This window comes from Lepidochelys olivacea (genome assembly GCF_965140295.1).
Source record: "Lepidochelys olivacea isolate rLepOli2 genome assembly, chromosome: 14".
Lineage (NCBI taxonomy): Eukaryota > Metazoa > Chordata > Testudines > Cheloniidae > Lepidochelys > Lepidochelys olivacea.
In genome coordinates, this window is record NC_140424.1 from 23,746,806 (window position 1) to 23,769,867 (window position 23,062).

At 40.2% G+C, this 23,062-nt stretch overlaps 1 protein-coding gene across 3 annotated transcripts in view; it reads left to right on the forward strand.

The window, feature by feature from the left end:
- Nucleotides 1-23,062, forward strand: part of MYH10 (myosin heavy chain 10) — a 143,465-nt gene that overhangs the window by 106,383 nt on the left and 14,020 nt on the right. For all 3 annotated transcript variants that reach the window (XM_084647505.1, XM_084647506.1, XM_084647507.1), the window contains 12 exons: nt 1,167-1,373; nt 2,967-3,104; nt 3,751-3,874; nt 9,343-9,514; nt 11,141-11,353; nt 12,205-12,349; nt 14,434-14,640; nt 16,206-16,310; nt 19,667-19,819; nt 20,285-20,533; nt 21,542-21,754; nt 22,321-22,533. In XM_084647505.1, the coding sequence (XP_084503631.1) occupies nt 1,167-1,373; nt 2,967-3,104; nt 3,751-3,874; nt 9,343-9,514; nt 11,141-11,353; nt 12,205-12,349; nt 14,434-14,640; nt 16,206-16,310; nt 19,667-19,819; nt 20,285-20,533; nt 21,542-21,754; nt 22,321-22,533 (2,139 nt within the window). The remainder of the gene's footprint in view (nt 1-1,166; nt 1,374-2,966; nt 3,105-3,750; nt 3,875-9,342; nt 9,515-11,140; nt 11,354-12,204; nt 12,350-14,433; nt 14,641-16,205; nt 16,311-19,666; nt 19,820-20,284; nt 20,534-21,541; nt 21,755-22,320; nt 22,534-23,062) is intronic.

Sequence of the window (23,062 nt, forward strand, 5' to 3'; positions counted from 1 at the left end):
AAAAGGGGGGGGGAGGGGAAAATGCTGCTGGTAGCATTTTAAGTGTAAATTTCAGGCCAGGAAACTTTTCTGTAGCACTCCTATGTTGTAAATAACCAGTGAGAGGAAACAGGTTTGTATGAAGTTTATTTTTTGTTGTTTCTAACTGAAACTGGATCAGAGTAATGATGAATATGTGTGTCCTATTGAGCAGAAATGTTGTATGATGTCATTGTGATTGGTATTTGTTCCAGTCATTTAAAATCTTAATTGGTTATTGATTGGTGAAGACATGAGTTAATATTGCAGAATCTACAGAGCAGGAAATAAAATGAATTTCAATCTAGGGAAAATAATACAAAATCAGACGAGCAGTAATTCCAAGAGAGCTAGAGGAAATAGTGGACATCAGATTAGACTTGAGCTTGCTCTTTGATACAGTAGCAAAAAATGCAAAAGAGAATTTGGGTGGCCTAAGCAGAGGTATCCTATCATAGTTCCTCGTGGGTGATGTCTTAGGCCCATATGAAGTGCCCAAAATAAGAAATGCGTACTAAGATGATGAATACAGTGTAAAAAGGAAGTAGGAAAAAAACTGCACAAAAACTGTTTTTTAGATAAATGAGAAGAAATTCAGAGAGGAGCAACAAATGACAAGAGGCTGGACAGACTGGTTGCGGAAACTGTCAAAAGGACTAAATGTGGCTACTTTGTCTAAACAGAGTCTTAAGTCAAACTGTCTAAAAGCTTTCAAAGAATGTAACTGCCAAGGAAGGAGAGCAATTGTTTAAGATGATGTAGGAGGGAATAACTAGAAGTAATGAGTTGAAATTAAGAGTAAAGTAAAATAAGGTAGTCAGACTATCTTGTTTAGATCATTTCTGCCTGGTAGACCAGATGTAGTCTCCTCAGGGGAAGTGTAGTGGGAAGCTCCATCACATGAATAACTAAAAACTGAACTGGACACAACTTCAGAAAATACCCCCTAGGAGACAGTCTAGTGCTGTGAGGCAGAAGGTGGACCAGATGAAGAATGGTCTTATGCTTTTAACTTCTGTGACTTATTGGTAAAGGGTACATGTTAGTTTTCAACTTCTGTAATAATCAGGTCTATAATCTCATGTGAGACCTTTCGGCAACGTAGCAGTAGAGAATCTTGAGGGTTCGCTGTTCCGTAACCTTTGCAGATTGTAGAAGAAAAGAACATTCTTGCGGAGCAGCTGCAGGCAGAGACAGAGCTGTTTGCTGAAGCTGAGGAGATGAGAGCCCGTCTGGCCGCCAAAAAACAAGAGTTAGAAGAAATTCTGCATGATCTGGAATCCAGGGTTGAGGAGGAAGAGGAAAGGAACCAAGTCCTGCAAAATGAAAAGAAAAAGATGCAGGCACATATTCAGGTACTCCTTTTAGTGCACGGCAATTGGAAGGACGTATGATCAGAACGCTAAAATATTGGGCTATAGGCTCCCCCCCAGTAACTTTGCCTGGAGGGAATGAAAGGAGTGGAAACAATCGCGCCTTTGGGTCGATGGTAGGGGGAGTGAAAAGCGGTATCCTAGCATCTTGGATCCATCTTGTACAAATTTGTGGTCTTCATGGGTATGAATATTTGGTGAAACAAGGGAGAAAGGAGTAGGTAATATTTGCAACATCATTCTCCTTGAAACAAGCATGGATTTTCCCCAAGTATACGTATGCAGAAAATGCTGTCTTGGGAGTTGCACCAAATGCAGGTGGAGAGTTGGTGGCAGCATGGCTCTTGAGGGAGCTTTAATACCATTTGAAGTGGGGTGGGGATTGGGAATACACTGCACAGGGCCTAGGTGCTTCCCTGTGGGAACTAAGATCCATGTGATTTCCTCAGAGATGGAAGTGAAATGTTTCATGCTTGTTCGTGACCACAGAGAAATCCATTCACTAGGTCTTACCAAAGCATGCAAAGACTGTTTTGTCCACTCCAGATATGCTCAGATTTTCTTTTGCACTCTCATGGCTGCATCTTGATGTGGGTTAGGTCTTATATTTCAGACTTGAGTTGGGGGAGACTTTCAAAAAAGCCTTGGTGTAAAGGAACATGCAGCCATCTGAAAGCCAGGAAGTGCTCTTGAAAATCTTTCGCATTCTTCCATAAGAACTCAGGTGGTCTTCCAAGTTTTGTGGGAGAAACTGATTTGGAAACAACTGTCAATTAATGGAAAATAGTATGATGTTAACCATGGCTGCAACTGAAGTGTTGAAAAGTGCTGTTATCAGCTCACTTACATGTATATCTAGATGTCCATGCCAGTCTCAGAAACCCTCTTAGGGATCCAGATCCTTTATGAGGTCCAGCAAGCTCCTTTCACTGCATCCCTCTCCTCATCCTCCTATATATTTTTTAGCAGCGCACCCCCCCACACACACACTTAAATTTAAAGGTCTGTTAAGTGGCATTTCTGCTGTGCCCCAGATACTAGCAATGTCAAGCTTTACACACTTGCTTGTGTGCAGTGCTCTCTGGGGAAGCTTTGATATAAATAAACCCTAATATGATGGGGGCTGTAAAAGGAAATTAAATGTGAAAAAAACAGTGCAATGTTATGGCTGCCATTTCACAGTCCAAGTGGCTTGCATTCCTTCTGGGAGCCATATACTCTGCCCCATTGAGTGTGCATCTGTTAAAGTTAATATACCATACAGCAGTACAAAATGCAACATGGCTGTGTTAGCTGCTTTGGAAAGCATACACTTGAACTTCCTGACTTATAGTATAATTAAGATTTATAAGCACAACTTTGCACTTACGTAGTGTATCAGATTATGACTATCCAGTATAAAGTTGCATTATACTAGGGTAAGGCTCTTACAATTGAAGCCACTTTTCATTGTTAGCGCTTTACTCTGGAAAGCGAGGGAGCCTCTTTAGAAATAGTGAGGAGCTTTGTGCTTCTGTTGACTTGGAGCAGATGGGAAATATGGAAAACATGATGCAATTGTGCTTTCTTTCTTAGGACCTAGAAGAGCAACTTGATGAGGAAGAAGGAGCTCGACAGAAGTTGCAGCTTGAAAAGGTAACTGCTGAAGCTAAAATCAAGAAGATGGAAGAAGAGATCCTACTTCTAGAGGACCAAAATTCCAAATTTTTGAAGGTGAGAAACCTGTATGTGATGTAAGTAAAACCTCTCATGTTAGAAGAAAATGTGGGAGGTGGCAGCTTGCAGTGGACATGTCAGGCTTTCTGGTAGTGTCAATGTGTTTTTCAATGTATTCTCAATCCTTCCAAGATTATCCTTGTATTGTGATCTTCCTGGAGGGAGGCAGGCCTGAGCTGCTTCCTACAGACTAAATACAAAATGCAAAATTTTTAGTAAGAATCTTTGGGAGTATTTATCTCACTTACTCTCATGCAGTGCTCAATAGCATATACAATATAAATTTTTCTTGTCGACAGTGACTAACGATTTGGAGTGCCCCAATTTTTGAGTACCCAACTTGAAGCTCCTTATGGGGGTCCACTTTCAAGTGGTTTGTTCTCAGCACTTTCGGAAAAGTGTTGGGCACGGACTATCTAAAAACGATATCTCAGGCGTGGCATCCCATATCACCAATCGCCGTTAAATGGGGGCGTTCATTATTTGGCAACTAGTCAAACTGAGCAGTAATGCTAACTTGCAGCCAGTTGGAATAAAGCTTGTACTAAGGTATAAGATTTCTATACAGAATTCCTACATTCACATTCTATTGGTGCCTGAGGGCATTTTATATACTCTAACAGTCAATCTTTTTATCAACTAGGAAAAGAAACTAACGGAGGATAGAATTGCCGAATGCACCTCTCAGCTGGCTGAAGAAGAAGAAAAGGCCAAAAACTTGGCCAAACTCAAGAACAAACAGGAAATGATGATCACAGATTTGGAAGGTTAGAGATCTTTTTGAATATGCCTTCTAACAACTTGACACGTATGATAGGAAGTAATAGGTCACTTAAAGTAAATCTGAGTACAATGGAATCCCTGTTTTATGCACTAATTAGGGATTGAGGAGTTCTTAAAATAAAGTTCATAAAATTAGAGTGGATACGCTGCGTAAATTGTAGTACGGCATACTTCATCTTTCTCTTCTTGTCTTTCAAACCACTGCAAATTGATTTCCAGGATATTGAAGGCTTTGGAATGTGAATGAATGTTGACTTGTTCTTCATCAACATCACTTTCTTAATGTTTGTTTTTTCGGTGGGGAACAATGGTTTGTATACCTTGGTCATTCATAAGATTAGTGTTACTAAAATGGAGGTGCTATGTTCACTAGTCTCAAGTATGACAAATATGTCAGATGCGCCCCAAAATGTTCATCTTTTGTGAGGGCTTGGATACCTCAGTAGCTGCTATTTATTGTCCATCCAGCCCTTCTTTAACTAAGTGTTCCATTTGCATCAGGCGTCTTCTATTTTGGCATAGCAATTTTGGTGTCGCATATGACCACACTAACCTATGTCTGGTCTTCGCTATTAGTCCCTCACTTTTGGAAACCCATTTAATGTACAAACACTTCTTTAAAAATTCAAGATGCTAGATGCATCCTTTTAGTAATAGCAAACAATGCTTGCCTTTTCCAGATGGTAGCTGCAATTTCATATGATAAAAACGTTCAAATGACATTTTTCTAAAATAATGTTTAGGGCTGTCAAGCAATTAAAAAAATTAATCATGCTTAATCGCACTGTAAATAGAATACCATTTATTTAAATAGTTTTGGATGTTTTCTACATTTTCACATATTGATTTCAATTACAACAGAATACAAAGTGTACAGTGTTCACTTTATATTTATTTTTGATTACAGGTATTTGCACTGTAAAAAAACAAAATAAATAGTATTTTTAAATTCACCCAATACAAGCACTGTAGTGCAATTTCTGCATCACGAAAGTTGAACTTATAATGTAGAATTATGTGCAAAAAAACCTGCGTTCAAAAATAAAACAATGTAAAAGTGTAGAGCCTGCAAGTCTACTCAGTCCTACTTCTTATTCAGCCAGCCAATCACTCAAACGAACAAGTTTGTTTATATTTGCAGGATACAATGCTGCCTGCTTCTTGTTTACAATGTCACCTGACAGTGAGAACATGCATTTGCATGGCCCTGTTGTAGCCAGCATCGCAGGATATTTATGTGCCAGATGCACTAAAGATTCGTATGTCCCTTCATGCTTCAGTCACCGTTCCAGGGGACATGCATCCATGCTGAAGATGGGTTCTGCTCGATTACAGTCCAAAGCAGTGTGGACCGATGCATGTTCATTATAATCATCTGAGTCCGATGCCACCAGCAGAAGGTTGATTTTCTTTTTTGGTGGTTCGGGTTCTGTATTTTCTGCATTGGAATGTTGCTCTTTTAAGACTTCTGAAAGCATTCTCCCCACCTTGTGTCCCTCAGATTTTGGAAGGCACTTCAGATTCTTAAACCCTGAGTCAATTTCTGTAGCTATCTTTAGAAATCTTACATTGGTACCTTCTTTGCATTTTGTGAAATCTGCAGTGGAAGTGTTCTTAAAATGAACATGTGCTGGGTCATCATCTGAGACTGCTATCACATGAAATATATGGCCGAATGCAGGTAAAACAGCAGAGGACATACAATTCTCCTCAAGGAGTTCAGTCACAAATTTAATTAACATGTTATTTTTTTAACGAGCGTCATCAGCATGGAAGCATGTCCTCTGGAATGGTGGCCGAAGTATGAAGGAGCATGCGAATGTTTAGCATATCTGGCATATAAATACCTTGCAATTTCAGCTCCAAAAGTGCCATGCAAATGCTTGTTCTCACTTTCTGGTGACATTGTAAATACTTTTACAAGAGATAATGTTGCCCTCTTCTTAAACAAACTTGTTTGTCTTAGCAATTGGCTGAACAAGAAGTAGGACTGAGTGGACTTGTAGGCTCTGAAGTTTTACATTGTTTTGTTTGACTGCAGCTATGTAACAAAAATCTATACTTGTAAGTTGCACTTTCGCAACAAAGAGATTGCACTCCAGTACTTGTATGAGGTGAATTGAAAAATACGATTTTTTTTATCATTTTATTGTAAATATTTGTAATAAATACACACGTTGATTTCAATTACTACACAGACTACTATATATATGAAAATGTAGAAAAACATTCAAAATATTTAATTTCAGTTGGTATTCTTGTTTAACAGTGCGATTAAAACTGATTAATCGTGATTTATTTTTTTGAATTAATCGCACGAGTTAACTGCGATTAACTGACAGCCCTAATAATGTTATAGGCTAACTATATTTGTTTTGGCTAGCCGAAATCATATATGAATAAGTAATTCTAAATAACTTTTGCTTGTCTTGATGCTCTGTTTATCTAAAAGGGTTCCTTTTCTGCTCCTGACACTTGTTTCATATCATATGTTTTTATAAGAAATACCATAAAATGTTTTCTAAGCAGCCACTTGCCAAGTCAACTTTGTGTAATCTCCTCTTAGAGTTGATTATACAAAATGGCTTCTGGCGGTAAAATGTCTGGTTATTGTGCAACTCCAACTTGGCACTTAACGTTGTGCAAAATTTATAGTCTGTGGTGTTCTCTGCACCCTAATTTTGAAATAATGTCTCATCTTCTGTACTATGGGCAGTTTTGCTTCATATTTTACAACTGACTTGATTATGGAAGAATAGAAACGTTTGAATCTTCTTCAGTTGGGCAAAACTAGAACTAATAAGGGTAGCAGCTGACTTTTGTACCAGTTTTGAGATACTTCAGATGCCTTAGGATGGACATAAGTGGACTAGTTACTCACTGGAAAAGAATGCTTGTTTAAACGTCTGAGTAAATCAGCTTTGGCCACTACTGATTTGCCTCAACAAACTGGTGGATCTTAGGGGGCACTGCGAGGACCATTTTTTAAAATGGAAAGCTAAAGTTGATATGCAGTACTCACGCTTGCCCTCCTTTCCCAAGGAAAGTATAACTATTTCCTCTCAAATAGCTTCAGTATAAAGAGCCTATAGTCTATATTTATTAGAGCAATGCTGCAGATGATTTAAGAAAGCTAATATAATTCAGATGACTTGTTTAGGTTCCCTAATCACAAAATGGGTGTCACTTAAACACTTCATCCTGAGTCCGTTTCCATTATTTTTAATATAATGATTGAGTCATCTTGTAGCGCAGACCTTGGAGTTCTCCTTCCCATCTAAACCACTAAACCAATGAACAATTTGGTTTAAGGACTTTGGTGTCCTCCAGGAGAGGACTCCTTAGTCTGAGTCTTGCTTCTCAAGAGGTTAACTGCAGGAAAGGTGACTTTAGGACACCCAAGACTCTATCCTGAATGCAGTACAGCATGAAAACAGAGCCTGAGAGCTTTTTCTAAGTAGAAAATCCCTAGTCACTATGCTTCTTGCCACAGAGGTTTGTACACTGCTGCGCTCAGTGCATTCTATTCATGCTGTGACCTCTTCAGGCCTCTGTCATTGGGCCAGACAATGGGGTGGAGGGGGGTCTGATGTAGGCTAAGACCAGATAGGGTGATGCAGCACATGGAGCCAGCCCACTCAGCTGGCAGCAGTATAAGGAGAGGGCTGTCATCCAGAGAAGGATGGCATAGAATGGGGGGATAAGGACTTTTGAGCTCTGTAAGGGAAGGGATTTTTCAGTCTCTCTAAACCCTGTCCCATCTCCCAAGATACTCAAATCTTCCTGGAAGCTCAGGAATAAAAAACTAAAGACCTCTTCTAAGATATTTCTGAAGCTGTGTCCAGAGGATTCATATTACTCTGCATCTGTCACTGCAAGGTAACAACTTGCCGTAGCAATCTGCTCCGTCCCCAGGAAATAAAACTCTTGTGATTCAGGTAATTGCCAGACCTGCCCTGGGCTCCACTGCTTCCTTTTGTTGTTCCATAACTTGTCTGGAAGTGAAATATTTCCTCTGACGTTGAACCAAAATGCTGTCCTTTGGAAACTGCTAAATTGGTGTTCTAGCAAGATTGGGATTCTTACCAGAAATGCCTTCACATCAATGAAGTTCACTCTTTCCTGAGGATTTTTGAACTCTAATGATATTCCCTTATTCCTGAGGGAGATCCCTCCTTGTTTCACCCTTCATTGCAGAAAGATCATAGAGACAGCTTGCTCATCTCCTGATAGTAAACCTGGCTTCTCAAGGCTGCCTGGAAAATTATACAAACTGTCAAATGGCTTATCTGACATAGGGCATCTGTCTCTTCATGTGGGTTCAGTCATGCCCTGCCCCAAGAAAAAAAAAATCTCTGTGAAATCCTGTGCCTTGCCAGAGGGATCCCCTTAGTGGGCAAAAGTGAAGCATAAGAACATAAGAATGGCCATACTGGGTCAGACCAAAGGTCCATCCAACCCAGTATCCTGTCTACTGACAGTGGCCAATGCCAGGTGCCCCAGAGGGAGGGAAGCACTTATAAGGGCGGGGAGAGAAATTACCTCAGTGCAGCTCACCTTTCTGCAGCAGGACAAAGTAATAAGATGTCTTAGTAGTGACTTGAGGGCAGCACCTGAGACTTTGAGGCCTGGTGGTCAGTCATGAGAAAGAGAGCCTTTGACCAGTGCAAGCACTAACTCATCTGGATGCATAGTCCGACACCAAGCAATCCTCATATTGTCAGTAGAGAGGGAAGAAGCATCAGCAGTGGATAAGCCCTGTGTACGTAGCACTCTCCATACATTCCCTTAAGTAAATATAGGCTAAACACACAGGCTTTGGCTGATGCAGGCTTTGGCTTCTGTCTTTGGAGTAGTACTTCCAGCTTTCTCTGGATATATGAAAAAGGGAGAAAATCTTTCTCTCCTCCCCACCTCCAACAGGTGACTGATTATTAGGGCCCTAAGGTACATGTCCTCTTTTGTCCCTTAAAGTGTTTCCTGGAGTACTGCCATTAGAGGCCAGACCATTTGTTGTAGTTAATATCATAAAAGGACAAATTTTAATTGTACTTACCTGAAAGCTTGACGGATGCTGCTAACCAAGAGGAACTTTTGAACTGGATTGAAAAGATGTATTTTTCTCCCAAATTAGGGAGACAGACTAGTCTAACCAGATATATTACTAATCAGAAGGAATGAAACTGGAAATGGAGAGGCTCCAAAATCATTCCATCTGATTGTTCCAGAGAAAAGGGAGAAACCCAGATATCTCTGTTGTCTTGACCTAGTTATGTAAAGCAGACTTTCAGGAAAAGAGGATTAAAATGATATCCCTACTGATATTAAAAGAATTAGTAGTTTATCATTCAGTTGTCCACAACCAATAAAATTGCAAGATGCAGGCTTTTTGCCATCTTTTTATACAATGTACTGAAAGAGTTGTATTGAATATCTTCTCATCCTTCTAAAGAACGTTTGAAAAAGGAAGAGAAGACCCGTCAAGAACTGGAAAAAGCTAAAAGAAAACTTGACGGAGAAACAACAGACCTTCAGGACCAAATAGCTGAGCTGCAAGCCCAGATTGAAGAGCTAAAGATCCAACTAGCCAAGAAAGAAGAGGAGCTGCAGGCTGCCCTTGCCAGGTCAGAGACTGGTGGGGTTTGTGGTTAGATAAAAATCAGTGGGATTTTATTTCAGATTTACCTTTTAATCCATTTTCAAGATTATACTAATCAGAGTTGGAAGTAAGGGAAGCTAGTTAGCACCAATTGCTGCTTTTTATTTTGAGACTGCTGAGGTTTCCTATCTGAGTAAGTTGCTCCTGTATTAGACTAACTGCAAAGCCAGAAAGGTATTTAAGGCTGTGAGACTAGTTCTTATTTACAGCAAAGGTATGTCTACACAGCCTGCAGCAGCGAGCCCTCCAGCCCAGGCTGACAGACATGGGGTTGCGGGGCTCACACTAGTTCTCTAAAAACGTCTGTTTAGACAGCTTTTTGAAGTTGCTGCTCAGGGGTGAGCCTCAGAGCTGGAGCTCTGGCCCAAGCTGCAACTTCAAAGAGCTGTCTACACAGCTATTCTTAGAGCGGTAGCGTGAGCCCAACTCCATGTCCCTCAGCCTGGGCTGACAGGAGCACTGCCATGGAGCACTGTGTAAATGTACCCCAAAGCACCTCTAGATTGCCAGAGTAGCGTAAAGGAGCTTTGGCATAAATGAGAATCTGGCCTTATCAGTATGTTCCTTTTCGCAGTTTGTAGTACAAAGAAATAAGTTTTGCATTTGTATGCTAGGATTACTCTGCAAAAGAGCCTTTAACTTACCAACCCACTTCACTTTAAAACGACTGCAGTTGGCATATAACAATTCAGCATCAAGGTCGCAAGACCACTTAATCATAAGTCAGTCAGTGGCTTTGACATTCCTCAAGAAATATTCAAGAATTTGCATTTTCTCTGACACCAACCACAAAAAATTCTGCACAGTAAGAAATTGGGCTGTGAGTGTGAGTGAGGTTAATAAACCTTGGTTGGGGGTGGCTGACTACATTTTAAACTTAATTTCTGGTTATTGATACGGGTTTGGCAGCACCAAAATGTACTACGGTTACTTTATTTTTAAGTGATTGTTCTACACCAAACAATCTGTTTTTAAAACCGTTGATCTCCTTGGACAACTCTGCCAATTTTCCATTCAGTTGTCGGTGATATTAAATGTGGCAGAAGAACTGTTAATAGAACTGCTCTCTGGCCTTCCTGGCTGCTGGGCCTTTAGAATCCAGCTCTGTGCTTTCTCTCCCCCCTCTAGTCACTAGTTAAAATAACCTTGCTGCTATACTGAGGTTTCTTACTAAAAATCCAAAACTTATTGCGCATTATTTTTTTAATAGTGTGACTGGAGACACAACTGCAAAAGTCATGTCGGTTTTCATGACTCATGATTTAGAAGTCTTAGTATACTGATGAGATACAAATTTTGGAGAGAATTTAGTATAGGAGTTAGAGAAGTGGAAGACTGGAAGTAAGACCACTTTAATGCCCAACATCCCTAACGGTATCTCTCTTAATAACTGAGGTACTAGTCTCAATACACTAAAAATGTACATGTTTGTTTAAAGGTGCATTTTGCTGGTTGCTGTTTTAAGTAAAATCTATTTGGGTTCCATTAACTCAAATTCCATTATGAGGACTGGTAGTGAATCAGTCTTATTCCGTCTTTAATATCCGATCTTATTCTTGCCCATTCCTTATCCTGTGTCCATATTTAACAGAGGTGATGAAGAAGCAGTTCAGAAGAACAATGCACTGAAGCTAATACGAGAGTTGCAAGCTCAGATTGCAGAACTCCAGGAGGACCTTGAATCCGAGAAGGCATCGCGCAACAAGGCTGAAAAGCAGAAGAGAGACTTAAGTGAGGAGCTGGAGGCCCTGAAGACTGAGCTAGAAGACACTTTGGATACCACTGCAGCACAGCAAGAATTGAGGTGAGGTGACCAGCACATTTTAAAAGACACTATTTAAAGTCCAGGTTTAATTTAAAGAGAAAAAAGTTACTTCATAAAGATGTTTCATGTAACCTTAGCTTGAAACTAATGTCAGTGAAGATTTTTGGCTTTAATAATTTTCCCATATAGCTCTTTCCAGCCGACAGTTACAAAGTGTTTTACCAAAACTAATGAATTACACCTCAGTACCCTTTGAGGAAGGAAAATATTAATTGCAAAAAAAATACAGATGGGGAACTGAGCGGTAAAGTGACTTGCTGAGGCCCCACAGTGAGCCTGGTAGAGCTGGGAATAAAATCCAGGTCTACCAACTCCAGATCATTAATTGTGAAACCATTCTTCATCTCCCACTGGCCCCGCCCAATCCCAGGTGTGGATTGTGAACACTGCTGTATTACGCTGCTGTGGAAACAACTGTAACACTTCATGTAGACAGCAAGATACTGAAGTTCAAAAAGAAAATTTGCTTAAATGAGGAATAAATTAGACTGTAAAATGTTGAGCTTTAATAATCTACAATAGAACATCAGAGTTATGAACACCAGAGTTGCAAACTGACCAGTCAACTACACAACTCATTTGGAACTGGAAGTACACAATCAGGCAGCAGCAGAGACCAAAAAAAAAAAGAAAATGTAAATTACTTAAAATGCTGCTTTTCCACTTTTTTTTTCTTCTGCATAGTAAAGTTTCAAAACTGTTTTTTAAGTCTATATTCAGGTGTAGACTTTTGAAAGAACAACCATAACATTTTGTTCAGTTCCGAACAACCTCCGTTCTTGAGGTGATCGTAACTCTTAGGTTCTACTGTATTATGATGCTTTCTCCAGGACAAAGCGTGAGCAGGAAGTGGCTGAATTGAAGAAAGCTATTGAAGAAGAAACCAAGAACCATGAAGCTCAAATACAGGAAATCAGACAAAGACATGCTACTGCATTGGAGGAACTCTCTGAACAACTTGAACAGGCCAAAAGGGTGAGTGGAAATTGCAAGCTACTTCATGTGATAACTGAAATTTTCTTGCTTTGGAATTGTATACACTTCTGTCAAATAACACTGCCAGTCTTGTCCCTTTGTCTCATACTTGCTCATGGAGCTAATAGATCTTCGGTGATTGTATATGTCTGCTATAAAATGACCAAGAAGCTAGAATTCTAGCTCAAATACCAACCTGTTACTATTGGACACTCCCAGGATCCATCTCCCTGGCAGACTTGGAAGCGATACATCTAGAGACACAGTATTGTACCAGGTATTGTTAGCTGAATACTTGGTACAGCCGTCTGCAAGCTCATTTGATGAGAAGCACTTCTCAGAATGTAAAAAGAAAAGGAGTACTTGTGGCACCTTAGAGATTAACCAATTTATTAGAGCATAAGCTTTCGTGAGCTACAGCTCACTTCATCAGATGCATATCGTGGAAACTCAGAATGTGTAGATTGCAGAATGTTTCCAGAGAAAGTGGTGGTAATTTGGGGCTTTATACAAAAAAATTTGTATTGGCTAAATCAAGGTACTGTAGATGCTTTCACATTCAGTTCTGACAATGAACTTGAGTTGTGACCCATAATGCCCATTCTGTTCTAGTCCTAGGCATCTTTAATACACACTGCCAAATTGTGCAGTGGTGTTGTGACTTCTGTGATATGACAATATTCTGAAATATCCTAATTTAATGTTATTGAATTAGATAAGTATTTTATGAGTTCATTGCATTAAAAATTCAAGTATTTGATATGGGATTGTATGTAACTTCTTTAAGGAGAAGGCATGGCTAATGTAAAGCCTAGGACAGTATTATGCTTCAGATGACAGTTTGAAACAATGAGCTAGACAAAGAAATAAGCCGGTTTCTTGACCTACCTCTGCATCCATCCTTTTGAAGCCGTGCCTTGAGCATTGTCTGGCTGATTACCTATTTATGGTGGCTTCAAATACTCAAATGGGTTAAAGGAGTGACTCTCAGAGCCATGAGTGGGTTGATTCTTGGCTGAAGCTGTGTTGAACTTGTGACCACAGGAAAAATCCTGCATGGGGTTTGAAGGACAAAAAACAACCAGAGCCCTTGCTGGTGTGAGGGGATGATCTCTGGTAGTGTGCATGTAGGTTATTTTATTGGTTTAGTAGTATGTTTGTTTTCTCTAACGCTTTTACATTAAGAATAAATGTGCTTGCTTAGAAAGAGCTGTGTGGTAACTTAACTGGCAATTACACGGAAAAGAGAAGCAAAGCAGGCCTGCTTAAGCAGTCTGTCTTTGCTAGGGAGGTCACAGCATAGTCAGGGAACTGTTCAGCCTGGAGAGCTCCTGGTCAGAAGGGGGAGAGATTTAGGTTTCCACCCAAGAGAGGTAATGACTGAGAGCCAGAAGTCTGGACTGGTGCTGTTGCTAGTCCATACACAGGGAATACAGGTGCAGTTATCTTGAACTGTGACCATTTTTATGATCGTTGTCACCCTAGTAGCCAGGGTGAGGACTCCCTCTTGTTAATTACATTTGCATAGCAATGTCTTCTGGTAGCAGCTACAGTATCTTGTTGAAAAGTGAAATTGTTCCAAACACTGCCAAGTGTAGTACGCTGAAGTCTGTTTAACTACAGTTGTCATAATTCACTAATGCCTTTGCAAATAATTAACATTACTGTTTGTTTTCTATGTTAAACATAGGGAATACTGCAGCAATTTCTCTTTGAAAAGGCAAAATTCTTGCTAGTGGGAACTACAGCATTAAACTACATTTCCACCAGCTTTACTTATCAACCTGAACAGCTTTAATGCTTAATATAATTATGTAAGACTTAAACACTTTGTTAATTTAAAACTCTCTTTTTGGATAAGCAAATATAAAGGATGGGAAAATACCTGCTGTCTTACCAAAGGGTCCTATGCTGATGTGTGAAGCTGCCATTTTTCTATGTATAGCTAACACTCACATTAGACTCAGTTGCCACTTGAGTTTAAAAATGTGTTTTGAGGTCAAATATTTTGTAGGAAAGTGCCTGATGGAGAATAATGTGAAATGCTATAATTAATGATGCACTTTAATTTTGTGCTTTTCTAGTTCAAAGCAAATCTTGAAAAGAACAAGCAAGGCCTAGAGACTGACAACAAGGAGCTAGCCTGTGAGGTGAAGGTATTGCAGCAGGTCAAAGCAGAGTCTGAGCACAAGAGGAAGAAGCTAGATGCTCAGGTACAGGAACTACATGCCAAAGCGTCAGAAGGAGAGAGGATTAGGGCAGAGATGGCAGAAAAGGCTAACAAACTGCAGGTAAGATGGAAATTGATCTCTTCTCTGGCATACTCTTACAACCACAAAATCCTAACCTTAATTGGAAAATGAGCAAGGAATTAAAAAAATCAAGCATCTGGAGAAGTGACTGCAGAACATAGATAAACTTTCAAAACACCCCATTGCATTTTGGTCTTGCATCATGTGCTAAAATCAAAGGACTCTGCAAAAACACGCCTTGCAATGACTGAGATGTATGTGCATGGTATATGGTCAGCATGAAACCTGAATCTACAATTAAACTCTTGAAATGATCCTGCTTAGTCACGGTATAGTCTACAAAACTTTGAAACTGTTCTTTTAAAATAAATAAATAAAATCCAGACTTGGAATTCCTAATAAAACTCCATTGACTTCTGTAAAATGGAAATGGATGAAAAATATGTAAAGCTTTTCTGCAGAGTACAAGAGAAGTTTATGTAAAAATCGGGCAAACAACCAGAGACAGTTTTAAAAATTGTCAGGCACTTCCTAAATATTAAAAATATGGAACATTTTACCCATATAAAACTTTAACTTTTTATTCAGTTAATTACAGGTCTGAACATTTTTTATTCATATTGTTGCTATCTGGGGTTTGTTACAAAATTAACAATATCCTTAGCAGCCGGCCAATAAATCTCACACTTGCCATCTTCCCTTGTACAGTGATTGTAAACACAGATTGAGCTGTTGATTCAAATTTGCAAAAAGGTCCATCAAACAGTTGTTTTGCACTGTATCTTAAAAGCCCCAGTCTTGGTCTCTGCTGAACAGCAAAAGAGTGAAAAATAAAGCAGAAGTGTCTGTAGTGAGTACGCAGTTGCCAGGTTTTCAAGTCTGGCACTTCACAACTATCGAATAGGGTAAAGGGAAGAGATGGTCTTTGAGAGAAGCTTCCAAGCAATTTACAGCTCTATATACAAAAGATAGTGCCCTGGATTGCATTTTTAATTGTTTCAGAACCAGTACAATGCAGGGCCTTTTGTTTAGGTAAAACAACCTAAACTTACTCAAAGGTGAGTGGCTCCATTTCACACTATCTGAAACTCCCAGGCAGTCCTCAAGTAGTTCCAAGGTAGGAGTGCATTACAGTAGCACATCCTGGAAATAACAAGCATTGACAGTTGGCAGGGATCTGTCCGAAAAGGTTGCAGTCTCTGGACCCTAATGTCCCTAGGGAATCCATGGACAGTGATAGATCCCATAAGGCAGCCCTGTAATGGAAATACCATTTAAATACTAATTGCAATATTACCAAAAGCAAAATATATGAATACAAAAGTGGTTATGGGATTGTTCTCTCAACAGCAGTGGGAGGTAAACGTGCATTTGAAAGAGATTTATTGTTTTAAAGTCATAATTGACATTCAACTTAAAAATGTAAAACTTAGCTAAAATTATTACCTGGGAGCATCTTTGTACCTGGAGCTCTCATTCTCTTAGCTTTCATGCTTGGTATATGTTGAGCATTGTGGTCTTTTGCACCCACAGCTCTCAACAGCGTACAGCTGCTACAGCAGACCAGCTGCTTGGTGTTACCTTTTAGATTGCTTGCTTTGCAGAATGAGCTGGACAATGTCTCAAGCCTCTTGGAGGAAGCAGAGAAGAAGGGCATAAAGTTTGCCAAAGATGCGGCAGGTCTGGAGTCTCAGCTTCAAGATACACAGGTGTGTCATCAGTTGTAGTAAGAACCCAGTTTTTAACACTGAACTTGTGTTCATCAATAGAAACGTTCAGCTGTGGAACTGAAAACTGAGGGTCTCAGTCTCCTCTTCCAACAACACTTGGAGCTCCCTCTAGAAGGCTTTGTGAGAAACCTAAGTATCCACATTTGCTTAGCTTTTTGAATTGGGTATGGCACTGATATTGCACTCCCTTCATTTCCCTCCCATCGGTAACTTGTGGGCCAGAAATCCTTGACTTACGCAAATAATCACTGCACTGGCTCAGATGAGCCACTGTGCACTGAAATATGTACTATGTTGCTGACTGTTCAGCTGCATTGGGAGCTCTAGTTCAAAGGGAATTCTCCAGTTCAAAGGAATTATTTTGGGGAAGTCCAATGGCCTGTGTTATGCAGGTGCTCAGACTAGATCAGAGATCCCTTCTGGCCTTTGAATCTGTGAAAAAACTGACTTTTCATGGTGGACTAGAGTTGCTACTTTCTAGACTTGGCCGTCTCAGTAAGGTTCACTTAGTGTTTCTTACGTTCTACCAACAATGATTCCATAGGCTTTACTGAGCCAGTATGTTAAATGTTCATGTAAACCAGGCTCTTGGGGCCACCTGTAAGGCATAAAGGAGAGTCTCTCTCTCTCTCTCCCTTTCTCCTCCTTCCCCCTGCCTTTGAGTAACTTGAGATCTTAAAATTACGTAGCCCCAGTGTTTGTTTTGGGTTAATGTACAAATAAACCATGAAAGGTTATGTACATTCTTTACATCCATTGTCAATAAAGAGTTTGTGTGCATTTAATTTCCCCTTGAATAAAGGAAAACAGGGAAAATATACTTAAAAATATTAGCATTTAAATTATTGCAGTTAGACTTGAAATTTTGAGGGTGAATTGGGTGAGGGAGGGACATAGTCAGCTCCTGGCAATTTTGAAACTTACATTTGTGGAATGTAACAAAACTTTGAAACATGCTAAAAATCACAGGATTTTGTTGCCTTCTTTCCTGCCTCCCTAGTCTTTTCTCCCCTGTTATTCTTGTCATAGAATCATAGAATATCAGGGTTGGAAGGGACCCCAGAAGGTCATCTAGTCCAACCCCCTGCTCAAAGCAGGACCAATTCCCAGTTAAATCATCCCAGCCAGGGCTTTGTCAAGCCTGACCTTAAAAACCTCTAAGGAAGGAGATTCTACCACCTCCCTAGGTAACGCATTCCAGTGTTTCACCACCCTCTTAGTGAAAAAGTTTTTCCTAATATCCAATCTAAACCTCCCCCACTGCAACTTGAGACCATTACTCCTCGTTCTGTCATCTGCTACCATTGAGAACAGTCTAGAGCCATCCTCTTTGGAACCCCCTTTCAGGTAGTTGAAAGCAGCTATCAAATCCCCCCTCATTTTTCTCTTCTGCAGGCTAAACAATCCCAGCTCCCTCAGCCTCTCCTCATAACTCATGTGTTCCAGTCCCCTAATCATTTTTGTTGCCCTTCGTTGGACTCTCTCCAGTTTATCCACATCCTTCTTGTAGTGTGGGGCCCAAAACTGGACCCAGTACTCCAGATGAGGCCTCACCAATGTCGAATAGAGGGGGACGATCACGTCCCTCAATCTGCTCGCTATGCCCCTACTTATACATCCCAAAATGCCATTGGCCTTCTTGGCAACAAGGGCACACTGCTGACTCATATCCAGCTTCTCGTCCACTGTCACCCCTAGGTCCTTTTCCGCAGAACTGCTGCCTAGCCATTTGGTCCCTAGTCTGTAGCTGTGCATTGTCCCACAGATAGACACATTATTGGTGCAAATCCTCAGCTGGTGAAAATTGTCATAATTCCATTAACTCAAGAGACAAAACAGCATGGCTTCTGTAATGGAGAACTGTGCTGCTCTTCTAGAATTCTGAACATCTCCCCAAAATAAACGATTAAGAAAAACCTCTTTAGAACTTGAACTTTCAAAAAACCTTTTGTCAAAAATCCCTCATGAGAAGTTGACAAGGAAAGTAAGTCATGGGTCTTGAAGACAAGATGTGAAGTGCTGTCATAGATTACAAAGAGGTTGAGACAGAAAATAGAAATGATCAATTATAATTGCAGTAAAACCTTAATGAGGAATTTGACTGAGTGATCTGGAAAAGATCAGAAATGAGGTGACTGAATTTGCCAATGACACAATTTGTTAGCCAAGACCAGAGAAGACAGAGGAAATTCAGAAGGACTTAACAAGATAAGATAAGCTGCCACAATGGTGCCCTCTTAAGTAGGATTTAAACAAAAAGTGAGCATTTACATAAGTGAGAACATCCACAGTTGCATTTTTTAACCCCATATAATGTCAGTGCTGTAAGTCCTCAGACTTCACTATTTAATGGGTATTAGGAAGATCCTGCCTGTGTGGGTACACTGTTCTAGAGTTCTCTACTGTGGAGTTCCTTCCACCTTCCTCTGAAGTGTCTCAGGACTTGCCACTGACAGATGCAGGACTAGAGAGACTAATGGTCTGACCCAATAGGACCATATCTTCATTAAGGCCATCTGATGTCAGGAAACTCTTCTAACCCAGTCATTTACTGGCCTCACCATGGGGTTTGTGGAGGTAAGGTTGTGATGTGTCAGAGGGCAGGTGGCTTCACTAAATTGTTACGGTCTTAGACATTGTCTGTGGAGCATGTATAAGTGTTTTTATCACTTAGTGGAGTTGATTCCCACCCTGCTCAACCAAGTGACTTCTCTACTTCTCATGGTTGTTGTCCTTTCAGGTCCCAGTCTTTAGCCAATTTTGCTGTTCAGACAAGTGTTGTTGTTTTTTAATAGGAAGCGAAGTATAGGAGGAAAAGAGCACAACACAAATAAACCTGCCCCCACAAGGAAAGCAGTGGGTTCTGATGGAAATTTATTGTACATGTAATGATATTCTAGCAGGTGCTGGGTAGTGCCAGCTAAGCAGTATAACTAGATCTTGCAATTTTAAAACAATTCTCCTTTTATCTCATGTAATTTTTTTTTTCTGTTGGAAAGATGGCTTAGTTCTGCATACCACTATGTATTATTAAGCTGTACCAATTTAAGATGACCTTTTTGGCCATGAAACTAGATTTTAATTAAACTTCTTGGAGATGAGAGTGATGGACCTGAGATTAGCAAATTAGAGGAGTATTGAATATCTTCAGATCAAACAGTATTCAGGAAAATAAAGCTGACTTAAAATACTATTTTTCTTTCAAGCATCCCCCCTACCCCCCTTCCCCCCCTCCAGGAAACAAAGGAATATTGGAGGGCAGCTCATCTTAAGGCCAGATTTAAATACCATCAGCAAAAGGTGAAATTCAAGATTAATTATTTTCATGCTAACAGGAGCTTCTTCAGGAGGAAACCCGCCAGAAATTGAACTTGAGCAGTAGGATTAGGCAGCTGGAGGAAGAGAAGAACAACCTACAGGAGCAGCAGGAAGAGGAGGAGGAGGCTAGGAAGAACTTGGAGAAACAGATCCTCACCCTGCAATCGCAGGTATGAAGCTATTGGAAATGGTAGGATATTAGTGTGGCCCACAAATTCAGTGTGATGACTGTGAAATGTATTGCAACTTCTGCCAGGCAATATTTCACTCTTTCAGTTGGGACAAAAATTAGGCTGACTTGTGTTGAATAATTTTTCATGGATCTTTCTCCTCCAAAGTGTTGTAAACATTTTGTAATAACAGTGAGATTTCGGTACCCTGAGTTAGTTTGGGTAGATTTAACTCTCATATCCTATAAGGCTTCATACCTGTAATACATTGTTGTATCATCATTTTGTTTGTACCTTGGTTAATCAGAAATAGCTGTTTTTGTTCTTGTGGGTTTCCCACAGTGTAATAAACGTTACTTTTTTTGCATCGTGGAGGTGTAACTGCATTTTTATTGTATCCTGTTAATAGCTGTGAACAGTAAGAAGCTATAAGAAACCACTTTATTGTCTTCTGTAAAACTTTAGCTGGCTGATGCCAAGAAGAAGGTAGATGACGACATGGGGACTATTGAAGGTTTGGAGGAAAATAAGAAGAAATTGCTGAAGGATATGGAGGCTCTGAGCCAACGTCTAGAGGAGAAGGCAATGGCTTATGATAAACTGGAAAAGACTAAGAATCGCCTGCAGCAGGAGCTGGATGACTTGATAGTGGACCTGGATCATCAGCGCCAAATTGTGTCCAACTTGGAGAAAAAACAGAAGAAGTTTGATCAGGTACTCTCTCTAATTCCGGTCATCTCACTTCTGCCTTCAACACTCAGGCAACATCTGCTTTACAAAATTATGTTGAACTAAGTTGTGTGAGTGTACAGTCGCCCAAGTTATTACATCACTTGTGTGTGTCTATAATTTGCTTCTTGTTTTGGCAGTGAGCGCCCCCACCCCAAGGAGTGCTTGTACGGATTGAACTGTTAGTGTGGGACATTGCTGTTGCTGGCTTTCAGAAGCCATCCCACAATGCAGTGTCTACACTGACGCTGCGTCGACCGAACTACATCAACCATGGCACTTCGCCCCTCGTGCAGGTGGAGTTAAGTCAGTGTAGCGGGCAAGTCATGTTGGTGGGAATGAAATTTAAGTGTAGACACTTAGGTCGACGAAAGCTGTCTTGCATTGACCTAACTTTGTGTAGACCAGGGCAAAGAAATGGTAGTGTGTAAAGCCTCAGTCATGTGTTAACCACTCCGAGACTTTTTCAGGGAGACCTCTAATTAGAAACACAATATTTTGTGTGGACTCAGTTGGCTGTTGCAACGTTGGCTTTTCACAGGGGACCACTTTTCTAATAGTTTCAGTGAGCCACGCACCTACTTTGGTGCTTCACATTCTGGTTGGATAGGTCTATGGAAAAGTGAAATGTCTTTTAAGTAGAAGCTTATAGCCATGCTAGAGTTTGACTTGACTTTAACTGTCTTGGGGGATCCTGATGGATTTTTTGAGAAGGGACATGAAGACTGAAGGAGGAATATAAAACTGAGGCTCTGAGCCAGTTCCTAGAGCATGGATAGAAGCTCCCTTTATTTTCAGACTACTGTGTTTTGGATGATAGTCCCTATTTTATCTCATGCCAAAGCCCCTTGACCAAGAGTTGACATTGTTGGCAGAATGAATAATATGCCAGGTAACCTGAGAGCATTAAAATGTTCACTGAAATTTCAGTGAGTGTCCTTCTGACAGATTTTCTTTAAGATTAATATTTGAACCTTGTATTAACATTTTCAGATGCTGGCGGAAGAAAAGAATATTTCCGCTCGCTACGCAGAAGAGCGGGACCGGGCAGAGGCAGAGGCTAGAGAGAAGGAGACCAAGGCGCTGTCTCTGGCTCGAGGTTTGGAAGAAGCCCTGGAGGCTAAAGAAGAATTTGAGAGGCAGAATAAGCAGTTGCGTGCAGACATGGAGGACTTAATGAGCTCCAAAGATGATGTGGGCAAAAATGTAAGTATTTTTCCACCTCTTGTGTGCTACATTGCATGAAGGGGATAAAATAGTAAAGCCCATTTGTACAAGGAAACTAATACTAGATAGTAAAACTTGAAAGTCTGAAACCTTGATATTTAAGAGCTGTACCTTTTAAATACCTAAAGAATGTAATACTCTGGAGGCTAATCGGTATTCACCAATGCCAGGCATTTCTGCAACATTCACAGATGTGGTAAGTAGGAGACACACATCAAATGATTGACTGTTACCCTTATGCTAGATCAAAAACTTGTTATCTTACTAGCTCTTTTTTCTTTGGGATACTCTGAATCACTGACTATACAGCTGCTAGTTTCCTCTGTTTATCAGACAGTTAAAACTTCATCTGCCGGTCTGGGTTGTTGTTAATACAGATTTAGGAATGAGTGTCTTAGTTATTCTGGTTTAGTGTAGGACAACCACAGAGTTAAATCAGTGCTAACAAAGGACTCAATATCTTATTGATCCCCTATTTTGCAGTCATACCATTACTATTGTCAAAATAACAAAAAGCTTGTATCTGCTTCATGCTTGCGTTTTAGGTCCATGAACTGGAAAAGTCCAAGCGAACCTTAGAGCAGCAGGTTGAAGAGATGAGGACCCAGCTAGAAGAACTGGAAGATGAACTTCAGGCCACAGAAGATGCCAAGCTTCGCCTGGAAGTGAACATGCAAGCTATGAAGGCCCAGTTTGAGAGAGACCTACAGGCCAGAGATGAACAGAATGAAGAGAAGAAGAGGATGCTGGTTAAACAGGTATCCCCTATTAAACACGCTTTTGAAAGCAACTGTAGCAAACAAACAAAGAACATGGTTAATTGATTTCTTATTACTCAAAAGTTGGGATGACCCTCAAGGTTTATGTGATGTTCCTGCCCTACAGATCTCTTAAGCACTGATCTTTACACATTCTGCATGACAGAGTAGCACAAAACCTCCAGTACATGTAATGTAGAGTGTTTGATTTTAATTTCTTAACGGGACACTTTTGCTACTTGGCTGTTCTTTCCATTTTAACTACCTTTTTAAAATGGAAATGACTGGAAATGTCTTTATAAATCCAAAACTACTAACAAGTCACTTACAAAAATGCAGTTTTTGGTGTGATCATACTAAAATATGTGCAGTGCATGTGCTCCTTCTACTGTTCTGTAGCAGTAGTTGCTACCTGGATTTATGTCAAGTAAAATATGTGGTGCAGTGCTTGTATTTTCAGAGATGGATCCATTCCTGCTGACTGATATGGTACGTAGTTGAGATAAGTGCTAGATAATCAGCAAAACAA